At 34.0% G+C, this 14,813-nt stretch overlaps 2 protein-coding genes across 6 annotated transcripts; both read left to right on the top strand.

Moving 5' to 3' along the window:
- The first annotated feature begins 1,777 nt into the window (after positions 1 to 1,777).
- On the top strand, positions 1,778 to 8,618 carry LOC145129565 (Urb2/Npa2 family protein). The gene is made up of 10 exons (XM_079064323.1): positions 1,778 to 2,079; positions 2,306 to 3,794; positions 3,922 to 5,217; positions 5,332 to 5,681; positions 5,756 to 7,140; positions 7,221 to 7,593; positions 7,703 to 7,865; positions 7,969 to 8,072; positions 8,139 to 8,230; positions 8,366 to 8,618. The coding sequence occupies exons 1-10, from the start codon at positions 1,814 to 1,816 to the stop codon at positions 8,440 to 8,442; spliced, it is 5,595 nt and encodes a 1,864-aa protein (XP_078920449.1). The 5' UTR covers positions 1,778 to 1,813; the 3' UTR covers positions 8,443 to 8,618.
- A 1,934-nt stretch (positions 8,619 to 10,552) lies between these two features.
- Positions 10,553 to 13,865, top strand: LOC145133561 (uncharacterized). 5 transcript variants are annotated; one of them, XR_013718623.1, is made up of 5 exons: positions 10,553 to 10,803; positions 11,556 to 11,599; positions 12,076 to 12,919; positions 13,013 to 13,105; positions 13,211 to 13,865. XR_013718623.1 is itself a non-coding variant. In XM_079068491.1 (4 exons), exons 3-4 carry the CDS (start codon positions 13,022 to 13,024, stop codon positions 13,700 to 13,702), a joined length of 576 nt encoding a protein of 191 aa, XP_078924617.1. In that variant the 5' UTR covers positions 11,413 to 11,599; positions 12,076 to 12,919; positions 13,013 to 13,021; the 3' UTR covers positions 13,703 to 13,865. The 5 variants fall into 5 exon arrangements, 1 of the variants encoding a protein (XP_078924617.1); XR_013718621.1 differs by having other exon boundaries at positions 10,553 to 11,384; XR_013718622.1 differs by having other exon boundaries at positions 10,553 to 11,390.
- The last annotated feature ends 948 nt before the right edge of the window (positions 13,866 to 14,813 follow it).

Here is a 14,813-nt window from a genome sequence, read left to right as displayed (position 1 = left end):
GAGGTTGTAACTTCAGATCTGGACTCCTTTAGCCCCTTATTGTCACAAAGTTCTAGTCTTTGTCAAGCTATGGCCTTCTCCTTGCCTTGAACTTCTTCTTTAGCCTAGTTTTGGCTCTTAAGACCTTGCATGCACGTAAAGTTTGCAACTTTACGTGGTAACTAGGCCCTAGGAGGCTAAATCTACCAATTGGAGCTTTGGAGTAGCTTAAAATCATCTGGACAAGAAATGAACTGCATGAACTCGACGAGTCGGATAAGCCAACTTGACGAGTTGGGAAGGGTTTTCCCGTTGTTTAGTTTCTGCATGGACTCGGTGAGTCAGTAAGAGGACTCGACGAGTCAGTTAGGGTTTTCTTGACTTTTGGACACGCATGGAATCGATGAGTTGTCTGGAAACTCGACGAGTCAACTGGGGTTTCACGACTTCTCGAGTTTTGGAAGGACTTAACGAGTCAGTGAGCTGCACTCGACGAGTTGGGTCAACATGGACTATTGACCTTGACCGTTGACTTTGACCTTGACCGTTGACTTTGACCTTGACCAAGGATTGACCAGTTTGACTTCTAGGGGTATTTTAGTAGATTGGGAATTTATGGAAGTGGTCCTATAGTGGATATAGGTGGTGGAGTTCGTGGCTGTGATTCGAGAGTTTGATCTTATCACTACAGATTCAACAGTTGTGAGGTGAGTTTTCCTCACTATACTCAAGGGTCTAAGGCACCAATGCCGGCCCTTTTGGATTGTTATCTGGATATGTTATGCTAGTATGATCCATTAGATCAGATCCTGGTATATAGGATGGTATTATGCTGTTAAGATCTATTAAATCAGTATCCTGGTAGATAGGATGTTATTATGCTGTCATGATCTATTAGATCGGTTTGTTTTTCTATAGACTGTTATGTGATTATCTGATATATGTGCACATGTTTGATTGGTGGTTGAGGCTTATCTGCTTTGTGCGAGAGCCAACATACCTGGGCATTCCAACCTGATGGTTGTGGGCCGTGAGTATTCCATATCGAGAATGATTGGACTTGTAATATGTGGGCATTCCGACCCGATGGTTGTGGGCCTGGGGTATTCCATCCCGAGGATGACTGGACCCATAGTATGTTGGCATTCCAACCTGATGGTTGAGGGCTTGGGGTATTCCAACCCGATGGTTGACTGGACCCATAGTATGTTGTTTGTGATTATATGTGTATTGTTATGTGTATGAGTATTTTGGGGGAACTCATTAAGCTTTGGGCTTACAGTTTCAGTTTTGGTTTCAGGTACATCAGATGATCGCGGGAAGACGGATGTGTGATCGTACAGCTCCTCACATTTTATGATTTTGATTTCTGGGATACTCTGATATGAAATTATTTTGAAAACACATTGTAATAATTAATGGTTTTTAATTGATTGAAAAAGTTTAAAATTGGCTTGATTTTTATGGGTGTTACATTGAGAGGGTGAAAAAGGTTAACCAAACACTCTGAATCTTAATCATCCAGATCCAGCCTTTTGATGGGATCATTAAGATGTCAAACAAACAACCCCGTAACCTACTTTAGCTTTGTTTGGAATCCGTATAGGCATTTCGTTAGAATTAACAAGGGATGGTTTGTGTACGTATTTCATCAACGAGTTTTGAACTTTTGATGTATTTCCTTTTAATAGAAGGAACGTTTGTGTAACAACATATGAGTAGTGGGCTTAAATGTAATTCTTCAGAGCGTTAAAGGATGATTTGTGTAACATTACTTTGGTTAAAGTCTTAAACCCTTCGAAGCACAAAACCCTTGGAAGCTTGAACTTCAACAATGGCGGATTATCAGTCGCCGCGAGCAGAAAAGAGCAGCAGTAGCAACGCAAAGAAGAGGAAGAAGAAGAGAAAGCTTCCAGATTCAGAGAATAAGTACGAGGATAAGGCTTCGAAATCATCTCGTATCGATCAATCGGATGATTTGGTAAACGAACCAATAGAAGAAGTTAAGGAAACAACAACAGAATTTCTTGAAGATGCAACTCCGTGGAGAAATTTGCAGTTAATTTTGTCACTACAGAAGAAGAATCTCAATATTGAGAAGTAAGCCTCTTTTCGTACAACAGTGTTTGTTCTACTCTCCTGGTATTTGTTTCCATTTCCATGTGTGCGTATATTGTAGGTTTTATGCTTGTTTACATGAAAAACGTTAGGGAAAAATCATAGAAACGGAATGAATTTGAGGTCAAATGGTTTGTAACAAGAACATGGCTATATTGACTGTAATATTTGGTTATACATTTCTGATACTCGAATACTTTTTGTGCAGAAAGGTAGAACTCGCATATAAGTTTGTGAATTTGAGTTTTAGTCAAGTAGCAGATGACACAACTCATCCATCAGAGGCTGTTAGCTTTGATAGAGTAATTACATTTCTCAACAATTGGGTCCAGTCAACATTAATCTCTTCAGAGAAAGAAATTAGGGTTTCAGGGCTTACTCCTCAGTTTGGTGTAAGTGGTTCTTGTTTAGATTATAGATGCTGGAAGATTTTCAAGTTCTGCCTGGAGGAGGGTATGAAATTAAACATTTCACTGAGCTTTTCTAAGGACATCTTAAAAGTTATTCACTGCATCACCAGGAACATGGAAATCAAAGATTTGAATGAAGATGAGTTAACATTATACAACACAATTCTTGATTGCATTTCACTCATTTTCACATCACATGGTGGTGTTTCAAATGAAAATCTAGATTTGTGGATTTTGTTAGTTGGTACTTTACTTGATCTTGTTCTGAAAGTTATCACCAGTAATCTCAATGATACCATATCAGGAACAATTGTCATGAACTTGACATGCATAGTACTTGATCCATTCATCAAGTTCTTAAGGCTTCATCCAAATCGGAAAAATGGTTTTCAAGATTTTGTGGATAAGCTTTTGGAACCTTTGCTATGCTTACTGCATGTAATACACTCTTCTGAACTTGCCACAAATAAATTATTGAAGCTAATTGAAGAAGTCTTCTCTCAAGGATTGTTTCATCCCTCACACATTGATGGATTTTTGAGCTTACAGAGCTTATCTAAGTATAAACTATCCGATGAAGGAAAGCCAAAAGACTCAAAAACAGTTATCAGAAGTTATCACAGACACTTGTTTGATAAACTGGGAAGAATAGTGGTGGAGAAGAAAGCCTTGGCATTATCTGGTGAAGGGGAGCTTTTTCGTATGTATGTCCATTGTATCAAAAGGCAAGATAGTCTATCTTTTTTAAATGCTGAAACTCGGAAGTCATTGTTTGATTTCTTTGTACAAATTCTAGAGCCTTTGTTATGTGATATTGATATTTACCTTCAACATGAAGTGGAAATAGGAACAATGTTAGAGGATGTTCATTGCACACTCAAATCATTCAACTCAATTCTTATCAACTTAATGCAAGAGAAAGTATACACAAGGGTAGATGATGCATCTGAAGGGGCTTGTGCTAATTTCTTGAAATTGGTCTGTGATAAAATAACACTACTTTCTTCCAAAATAGATCAGTTAGTTCCATCAACTTTTGATGCAAACAATGGAACATGTAAGGATTTGGTGGAGTTGGTAGCCAAAGATGTTATTTCATGCCTGGATTATTTATTGGAAATTGATTATGAGGTTCTTGGGAATGATCTTGAAAGTTTATGGCTTTTGATGTTCTCATATGGGACACTTGGACACAGTTTGACCAATTTACAGGATAAGTCCTCGATAATTCCAGAAATTCTTCATCTTGGATGCCACATGGTTAACCTTTACAGTGAGCTTCGTCAGGTTAGTGGAGCATTCTTTGATTTGCACTAATACTTGTTTGACATATTAATAAGCTTAACTTGTTTATGTAAATTGTTATTTCAAATTGAAGTTAGACTTATTAACATAAACCATCTATATTTGATAGGTGGGAACATCTGTTTTTGCACTTTGTAAAGCAATGAGGCGTTTTGTATCATCTGCAAACAAAAAAGAATCTAGTCATTCAAAATCATGGGCAAAGTCATTGAGATTGATATTATGCTCACCAGAGTTAAAACTTTCCATCCATAATGCTGTAAAGTCCATACCTGAAGGGCAAGTAGGTTTATCTATTAAAGAATTAGCCACTGATGTCTCTGAATCTCTTGAATGGATGAAGGGTACTTTAGACAATTCACATCATAATGTCCGGTTGAAAGCAGAGGTTCTTGGTAGTGGTTTATCCGAAGTGTACACTTTAATTGTGGACTCATTGGTTGTCACTACAGGTAACAGTAGTCTTGTTGGAGTTTCTCTAAATGATTTGGTGACACTCATTTCTCCTACTATGAGTATTTTGATCTCACAACCAAAAGGAGTTGATGAGTTTCTTTCTGTAGTTTCTGGAAGAAAATTCTCCAATAAAGTGAAATCTCATTGGATTTTTCTTTTCTTTTTTCGTTTATATATGTCTTCTAGAAGCTTATATAGACAAGCTATCACTCTTGCACCTCCTACTACATCCAAAAAGATGTCAGAAATAATGCGGGACCCCTTTACAGCTTATTCTGGAAATGATTGGTTGGAAAAGACAGAAAAGGATAAAGGGTATTTTTCTTGGATTCTCCAACCTTCAGTCTCTCTTCTTCTCATTATAGAAGCAATTTCAGATGTTTGTACCAAAGAAAGCAAAACAGATCTTTCTTCTCTAACATATGTTTTGAATGCTATGGCACTTCAGAGGCTTGTTGACTTGAATAGATTGGTCAACTCCCTTGAGTTTGTGATCAAGAGGAATGAAATGATAGTTAGTGAGGCGAAAGAAGCAGAGGGTATTAATGGTAAACAAAATAAACGATTGGGAAAGCGACTTATGAAGTTATCAGAAGAGGCGAGAGGTCTTACAAGTTATATAATGGGACACCTGTCTTTATTGAATAAATCTGAGCCAAATTATGAAAATGGATGGGATTTTTCGGTTGCTTCCATAGATAAGAAGTCATTACCTTCTGCATTTTGGTGCATGATTTGTCAGAATATCGATGTTTGGAGTGCTCATTCAGCTAAGAAGAAAGTGAAGATGTTTCTCTCAATTCTTCTTCAAAATTCTCTTCCATTCATGAAGAGTAATTTGAAGCAATTTGGAGAGCAGAGTGTTGTTGGAGGTGGAAACTTGAAGAAGGTCATGATACATGAAATCTCATTGGAGCTTCTCAGCAATACAATGTTATATGAGGAAAAAGTAAGATGGTATTGTTATTTCTTGCATTTAGCTCTATATTTTGGTGCATTATTATCCTGTTCTTTGTTGAAGAATAATTGCATCTAATATTATTCACATTGTTCTTTAAATCAGTTTATTCGAAGACATATGGCATCAAGGTTTTGCAGCTTTCTTCAAGAGTTAGTGTCACCATTATTTAATAATGAAGCAGATATTGAATTGCAAGAGGAACCCAATTGGCCTGAGGTTTTAAGCTCCCTTAAAATTCCTTCAGTAGTTACAAACAATATTAGTGAAGTGAATGATTGTTCTTCAATGGATCCATCATCTTCTCTCTCTATCAAGAAGCAAGAAGTTGATGAATCAAGTCAGATATATAAAGTTTGTCAAAGTTCACTCAGTTTTCTCTGTTGGATGCCCAAAAGATGGATAAATTCTAAATCTTTTTCTCTCTATGCAACTTGTATATTAAATCTTGAAAGGTAACAATTACAAAATACTCTTTCCTCTTTTCTCTTGTCTATTGATTAACAACTGAAAATGCTTCTTTTTTCAGGCTTATACTCAACACTTTATTGGGTGAAAAATTACATGATCATGTTGAGCTTTTGAAGCTCCTTCTTTGTTGTCGAAAAACCCTGAAGCATCTAATGATTACATTCTGTGAAGAGAATATTTCCACCAATCAAAACTCTCTTAGTGCCCTACACTTTAAAGGCAAGTTTCCAGCTTTATGGCTCTTAAAGTCATTACTCTCACTACAAAACACATTTTCAACAAATCACAACACTGAATTGAAGAATCTGATGTTTTCACTTACTGATTACACATCATATGTGTTTTTCACCCTCATCAAGGGTACTCTTGTCAATGCAAGCCATTCCCTTATATCCTCTAGGGATCCTTTTCACAAGAATACTGAATCTGTATCTTCATCTGATCAAGAAGATGGAATTAATGCAACAAACTTTTTGATTCATGTATCTGAGGAATTAAAAGATTATGCAGAAATTATGTTAGGGGAAAGGGAAACCATTTGTTATGGAAAGGCGACATCTGTTCTTTCTTGCTTTCAGGGATTTTTGTGGGGACTTTCATCTGCTTTATCTCATATGGACACAAAGAATATTAATCTCAAAGCCATTTTTTCTAGAAGAAAATTTGAACCTATTGACAAATTGAAACTCTGCATAGATACTTACACAACTTCTATAAACAAATCTTTGTGTGAGCTCTTTCTGAAAGCTTCTTTTTCTGAAATTTCCTCTGATGGGTATGAAAAACGCCTAAATTTGGAAACTTTAGAAATGGGAAACACAGAGATAAACAAGTCCTTTTTGCAGAGTCTTCTAGAAGGAGAAAGTTTGTTTCTTAGACAGCTATTCATTTCCTATTCCGCTATTCTAAGGTTAAATTCACAGATCAAAACTCCATTGTTGTCAAAGGTGGTTGTTATATTCCTAGAAATCTCAGAAGTTTTGTTGTTGGGATTCTCAAAGAACACTGGAAATAGAACACCACCACCATCAGAGTTAACTTTCGTGTTGTTGGATGCGATTGGGAAGTTTCTAGAAGAATTGGGAAACCATATTTCTTCATCTAACCCTACTTTGCCTCCAAAAGTTTATGAAAGATTGATTGATTTGCACTTAAAGGCAATTGGAAAATGCATTTCTTTACAAGGAAAAGAAGCTGCTTTAGAGTCTCATGAGACTGAATCAAGTACAAAAACAATGAATGATCATTCTAGTGGACTTTCTTGTTTAGATGAACTCAAAAGCAGATTAAGAATATCATTCAAAGTTTTTGTTGGAAAACCTTCAGAGGTGTATATATCTTCTGCTATGCAGTCTATTAAAAGAGCTCTGGTTGGAGGAAATGTTTCTTCAGTTGTTGCAGCTGGAATTGATTGTCTTGATTTAGTCCTTGAGGCCATTACAGGTAAAGTTATATTCATCACTTTTATTTCTGAAAACATTTTGATAATATCATAATACTGAAAATTTCAATTCTTTAAACAGGAAGGAAGAGTCTGAACACAGTGAAAACAGATATATTGGGTTCACTTTGTTGTCTCTTCAACATTATTCTTCATTTGGAGGGCCCACAAATCTTCTACAGAGATCCCACTTCAGTTAAACATTATTCTACTGATCCAGATCCTGGATCTGTTGTTCTTATGTGTATTGAAGTGCTTACAAAAGTGTCGGGAAAACACGCGCTTTATCAAATGGATTCATGCCATGTGGCACAAGCTCTTAGTATTCCCTCTACACTTTTCCAGAATATTCTGAATGAGGGTGTGAAAACCGAGGTTTTAGATAGAGAATATTCGATTGAATTATATGCAGCGTGTTGCAGGATGTTGCATACTTTACTTAGGCATCATAAAAGGTTTGAAATCTTTACTTTTTTTTTTTTTATGTGGATAATATTCGATTGAATTATAGGTAAAAAAACTAAGTACATTGCTTATATGGTTAAACCATTGCTTTACTTGCAGGGAAAGTTTACAGCACATTGCTTTGCTTCAAGCTTCTGTTTCTGTTCTTCTTCATTGTTTGGAGATGGTAAACAATGACCAAACTACCCTTAAAGGTTATTTTGTATGGGGGTTACAAGAGGGAGTAAAATGTGGTGCTTTCCTTCGAAGAATTTATGAAGAGGTTTGTTTATTCATTCAAGGAAATGTGATTCCTTTCACTTTGTTAAGTTTCATTCTTTATTAATCCATATGATCTTTTTTAAAAATTTAATTTTTTTTGGCAGATACGACAACAGAAAGATGTGATTGGGCAGGATTGTCGCCTGTTTCTATCCACTTACATAGTGGTCTTTTCAGGATATGGTCCTCTGAAAGCCGGCATCAGAAGGTCAGTTTTGTAATTTTACTTTCATTCCATTCTATATTTACAACATCTGATGGAAATTGATTGCAGGGAGATAGATGAAGCTTTGAGACCAGGTGTTTATGCTTTAATAGATGCTTGCTCATCAGATGATCTCCAATATATTCATACTGTTTTAGGAGGTAATTAATCCCATTCCCTTTCTTATTTTAATCCCTCTCAATATATTCAAACCATTAAACTATTACTTTTTTTTTTTAAAGATTATTATAAAACACCAACACTAATTCACTTGTTTTACCTTTTTTATGTTCCAGAGGGTCCATGCAGGAACACCTTGGCAAATCTACAACATGATTACAAATTGAATTTCCAATATGAAGGAAAAGTGTAACTAACAAGTGTTTTAAAAAACTACCAGAATTTTTTTGTATGTTGAATGGGTTAACCCATCAAATGATTGGGGATCCGAGTGTTGTACAATCCACAAGTTTTCGGGGTTATAGAGTAGAATTTGTGTCAAAATTTTGAAATATGGAAAGATATCAACATGTCGATTTTTTTTTTCTAGTTGAGGTATTATTATTATTATTTTTTACTCAATGGGAACAGGACATACGACTAACGAGCCTGTTTCTTTTTTTGTCTCTCCATTAAGTGATTGTTCGGTTTGCAAAAAGTGTTGTATGGACAAAGAATGGTGTTAATGAACTAATAAGTTACATACAAGTGGTTCTTATTTGACTTGATAAAGAAAGAAAATGTATTAAAGAAAGCTTGGAAAACAATACCTTATGTGATGGGTCGGATCCGTCTTTGTTTTTTGCAAAATTTGTGCTTGTATATTCTAAAGAGTGCTTTAAAATATTTTTGAACATCAATTATCTTGGAATGTTTAATTAGAAGAAAAAGGTCTTAATTTATTTATGTGCCTAATTATTGGAGTTTGTATTAAGGCAAAATTTTCTTCTTTCAAACAATCTAATTCCCATATATCTCTTATCCGTGATGCTCATAAACTGAGACCAAAATATAAAACCCATTAGATAAAGAAATGAAAATAACCAACTCTGAATGCTTTTGATACCATATTCTCATCGCAAAAAGCCATATATGACATATGGAAAAGTGTAAATAAGAAAAAGAAAACTTAATCTTGTTTAGAATATGGTTTTGAAATTTTGATAACAATACCAAACGAACATACAAACTTGAAGTACATAAGTCAGTTGTATCATAACAATGTGGTCTTTGTCATTGAAGATTCTTGAAGCTGTAGCTGTAGCTATAGTTGTTTTCTTTCTTCTAATACATTTGTTTTCTTGTATAATATATTGCTATTTGAGTGGTGAGATATAATGTTGAAGCACAATTATTATGCTATATCGATATAAAGTTTTATAAGGACACTTATGCATTTTTCTCAAAAGATCACAACCTTTTTTTAAATGTTTTATAGACAAATCACATGTTGCTTTAGATTTGTTCTCATATTTCATTCCTATTCGTCTTAATGCGGAGAAGATTTAGCCGTTGAAGAGCTTGCACACCAATGATATTGAATTTAATTAGACTATTGATATATTTTCTTTCAAGGGTTTTTGTACGTATGTTTCTTAAATTCTATAAAAAAAAACCTATTTCGGCTTTATCCAATCACAACGGTGTACAAGAAAATAAATCTTGTTTGATTTGGATATTTACTATTTTGTGGCAAAGATTGTGGTTGGTGTTCTGAACAAGAAACCCTTGTGTTTTGACAACATAAACCTTTCTTGATTTGGGTACTCTCATATGTACACTAATTCAATTCTTTATGGTTGTCGTGCTTTATCATTCTTTTCCAATGAAATCAGGCACCACAAAGTTAGTTTGTTTGCTTAAATTTGCATTAACCTCATCTTTATTAGGGAGTTTGAAACGAGATTTAAATTGTGGCACGAATCTCTCTTGTTTCTCTATGGAAGGCTCTTTAATGTAACAGGTAAATATCATTTGTTCTTGTAAGTTGACTTGAATACAAGCTTATTACAAATTTAATGATACATGTCTAGCATACGAGTCAAGCCGATGCATCGAGTTCGATTCATTTCGAATGTAAGCATTTGGTATCATAGGTAATATTCATCTAAAAAAAGATATATATAATTCTAATAGAAAAAAAAATCTAAATGCAAACACAATACTATTTTGACTTATTTACATTTTTTACAAATATAGTTAATATTCTATATGTTATTTAAAATAATTTTTTTTAACTTGTATTATTGACATAACATATTTTGTAAAATGAAACCAGTATGTTATATTTAAATTTTACAGAATAAAAGTTGATATTTTATTTCTCTTTATTAAATTAACATATTAAAAAGGTATCTTTCACAAAAATGTATCATTTTTTGACGGCATAAAATATGGATTGTACATTGATTTGAATTTGAGGTCACTAAAATATTCCACATCCTTCCAGGGTCAATTTGGTAATTTTCATATTGTTTAACCTGGTATTACTAAACCCTCTCTTCTTATGCTTCCAAAATCGTGTAGTGGATTAGGGCTTGTACCCTCGCCGCTATGGATCTAAGCTTTAAGAATCATTTGGTTATCCTAATGTTCATGGTGGATGGAATCGTTGATTTTTCTGTTAATTTCGATATTTATATATTATTTTCGATGAATTTAGTTCATGAACTATTGTCAATAGATTTTCCGACTCGATCCGGAGTACTGCGGCCGTGATTTCCCTGTTTAAAAGGTATGATTTTGTGCGCATTTCCTAATCTGTACAAAGTAATGATTATGTATACGTTTGGGAATTAGAAGCTAGGGTTTATAATCTATATACAAATTTAATAACGTTTGGCAACCGATGCAAACTAAAAAAAGACTCAACTTTAGAGAGAATGCATGCCTTAAAAGTCATAAATTAAATTAAGCAAAAAATAGTGACAACTCCTATTTTTATACGTAGGTATATGTTAGTAATGATGCTAAATGGTTAACTTGCCACAGTTTGGTTTTAGTTAGGTTAAAGCTTTAGATTTGTATGTTATTATCATGTTTCAGTGCATGTTGATGCTAAATGGTTAGATTTTCTCTAAGTAATACTTATCCCTTGTAGCAGATTTAAAATTTTATACCTTTTTGATTTAATTGACTATTAACACCTTACACCTCCCATCTGATAAACGCTCGCATTCATCTGCCTCAAGAGAAACGCTCGCATTCATCTCTGATTTTTTGCTCCACCTGTATCGATTTTCCTTTTCCATGTAACCATTAACAAGCATTAACACCATCTGCCATCTGCCATAAGAGAAACAGAGAAACAGGGTCGTAAGTGTACAATTTCTTTCTCCTTCATTATATGTTTTAAACTTTTTTCTTAATCGATTAGAGATATTCGGTTGTTATATGATGGATGTGATTGGATTTCTTAATAGATTGTTTACGTTTTACAGTTACAAAAAAAAAAAAAAAAAAATTGTTTGTGGTTTCTTGTTGCAGGTGAGTCGACTTCAACCAAAAGCAACAAGTCCAAGACTCTTGAGGTTAGACTTTGATTCTGCTGTACATTAGATTACAAACAAAAGTCCACAGTTGAATGTTCTTTTGATACTGCACGTGAATTTGGACTAAAAGCAATGTAATTAATATAGCCATCTTACTTTTTCACTCATATATGTTGGAAAAGGTTTGATTTTTACTGAGTTTGGACATGTGTCAATATGAATGTTTGTGATTCATTTAACATAAGTATATTTTAAATTCTTTGGAAATCAAACAGTATATTATGATTGGGGAAGAATTATTGACTTATTTTTAAAAATAGCTTATTGATTTATTAACTTTTGCAAAGACAAAAGCTAATCCAAACACTTTTTAAAAACTTCTTTTGCAAAATCTATAAGTTAATAAGTTCTTTTGGCCAATTAACATTTATAAAAGTGGACATAACTTTTTAAATCTGAAATTTTAGTGTAATTCCTTTTGTGATGTTGATGCTTCTCATATGCTAAACATGCAGACTATCATAAAAAATGAGCGATACAGTCGACCAAACTACGGTTATAGAAAAGGCACAAGCAAACAATCCATGGAACAATTACCAGAATTATCGGAAACATCAGAAAAAAATGGCCAATGAGAAATATAGTTTGGAAGAAACTAAAGAAGAGTGGAAAAACATGACTCAAGATGAAAAAAACGAATTTTCACAGGAGAAGCCAGAAAAAGAAATTGCTATAGGTAAAAAAACAAGCATCATGTGTAATGCCAAAATATTTCTAAAAGAGATTGAAGATTCTGGTAGAAAGGAAATGATACAGAAATGGATTGATAATGATAGTCCCTTCTTAAGTCTTTTAAAAATGCAAAAGGGGATTTTGGTAAGCAGTGATGCGGCTGAAAAGCTTATGAAAATGCGTGACCCCAAAAAGTGCACCATAAATATCAATGGGGCTGAATATACAATCACGGCTTCTGATTTTGTTGACATAATGGGTATAAAACCGGGCACTGAATCAGTAGATCTTCAAAAAGTTAAGTCTGGGGATTTATTTGATAAATTTGGTGCCTTTGAAAAAGGGGACAAACCTTATGTTTGTCGCGAAAAAGTGTTAGAATTCCTCAAAGAAGGAAATGAGGCGGATGCTAAAATAGCATACAATTTACTTGCCCTCCTGTGTGTGTTGGTACCCAGTCGACGTAATAGGTTACCTTCCAAGTATCTCAGTATGATTGATACTTGTCATGAAAACAAGGATTGGGTGGGACATTTCCTCCAGCAAATGTTCAATGACATTGACGCCTACTAAAAATCTAAAGCAGATAGTCACCTCAAGGTAGGAGGATGCATTTTGTTCCTCCAGGTTAGTTTAAAGCCGTTTTATATATTTGATTATGTTTATGTTTATGTATACATTTTATCATTATGTTTTATAATAATGTTTCCGTTTATGTAGCTCTTCTGTATGAAGAAGGTTTCTTCTGATTTAGTTCAACTCCAATCTGTCACGGAAGATATGGTTAAAGAGTTTGTTAATGAACATATAAAGGTTAGTGAATTTTTGTGTTTCATAGTGAATTTTTGTGTTTCATAGTGTTTATGAAATTAATTTTAAAATTATAACATGTTTGTGTTTCATATTATTCATTTACAGGAGGGTGCTAGTCTAGAAACGGAAGTTCTGGATTCCGTACACGATAAATTAGCAAAAAGGTTGAAAGAGATGTTTGAAGAAGCTTCGGAAGGTCTGGTTAACATGAATGACGACGGAGGGGTTATATATAAAATGGAGGATTATGGTTTAAAGATGCAGAAAGTTATGGAAACCTATCATTCAAGCTTCATGCAGAATTTAAGCTTCATTCAGAATTCTGAAGGATCAGACCATGAGAATAGGAATCCTAATAGTGAACAATCTGAAGGTTCTAAAAGTGATAGTGGGCATAATGAACCTGGTATGCAAGAAAATGTTATGGGAGGAGGAGGTGGTGGAGAGGAGGAGGGTATGCAAGAAAATGTGACGGTTCATGTGAAGGTGGCGGTTCTACCCAAGAAGAAACGGAAAGTGTTGAAGAAACGGAAAGTGTTGAGTCCAAGTGGCTCACCAACGAAGAAAAGGACTCGATCTGGAAAAAATTGGAAGTAAATGGAGACATATCTGTGTTTAATGTGCTGGAAGATAGTGGTTTTTGGCGAATTAATGTATAGGGGTTTGTTTTGGTCTACTTTTGGTAGTAAATGGAGACCTATCTGTACGTGTAAATGTTTTGGGTTATAAAGACAGGCTCATGTTGATATTTGTGATTTAAGTATGAAGAGTTAATATATAAATGTTATAATAGATGTTTTAGTGTTTTTATGTTATTAAAAGTTATAGTGTTTATTTTTCATATTTTTTTATTATTCGTTGTATATATGTTTTTTTTAATACAAATGTTATAATAAATGTTTTTCTATTTTTATGTTACTAAAAGTTGAATACGTTTTGTTACCTGTTATATTATCATTCATTTGATATATAATTTACACAATTTTAAACGGCTTATAAAATTATCAAATAATTATATATATCACAATGACTTAAAAATTAAACTATAATGTTTAATAAAACTAATATGTTAACTATATGTTTGCTTTACTACTAACATTTTGTTTCAAAGTAGAAATATTAAATAATAATTTAGTAAAAGTTATTATTTTAACTATATAATTCTATTCTCGTGCAACGCACGGGGATTCGCCTAGTATATATATATATATATATATATATATATATATATATATATATATATATATATATATATATATATATATATATATATATATATAGAGAGAGAGAGAGAGAGAGAGAGATTATTCTAACTTATTTCTTTGTATTTAAAGGATATCACGTGGCATCCGTATGATGAAACAATGTTGGGTGATGATATGAGGTTGAACCATCTTCCGTCTGTGTACTCTAATGCCCCGGTGATAAACATGCACGCGGTGGCTCATCATCGACCGATTTTTCATCTAAGGCAATTTCGGGGGCTGGAAAACTATGTGGACCTCGCCAAATCTGTCCCTTGGACTGCAAAAAAAAATCAAGCTTAGAGGAAACAGCAGCAATAACGACCAGGACTTAACAAAAGTCTACGAAAAATGGATTAGTCTTTGGAATAATCATGAACCCATTTCTGAGTACATCAGAAAAGCTTTGCATCTCGAAAACGAGGAGAATGATGAGGGGCATGGTGATGAGGCTATTGAGCATG

Source organism: Lactuca virosa, chromosome 8 (assembly GCF_052849685.1).
Source record: "Lactuca virosa cultivar CGN04683 chromosome 8, Lactuca_virosa_CGN04683_v6, whole genome shotgun sequence".
NCBI classification, from domain to species: Eukaryota; Viridiplantae; Streptophyta; class Magnoliopsida; order Asterales; family Asteraceae; genus Lactuca; species Lactuca virosa.
This window is presented reverse-complemented; position numbering and strand designations above follow the sequence as displayed.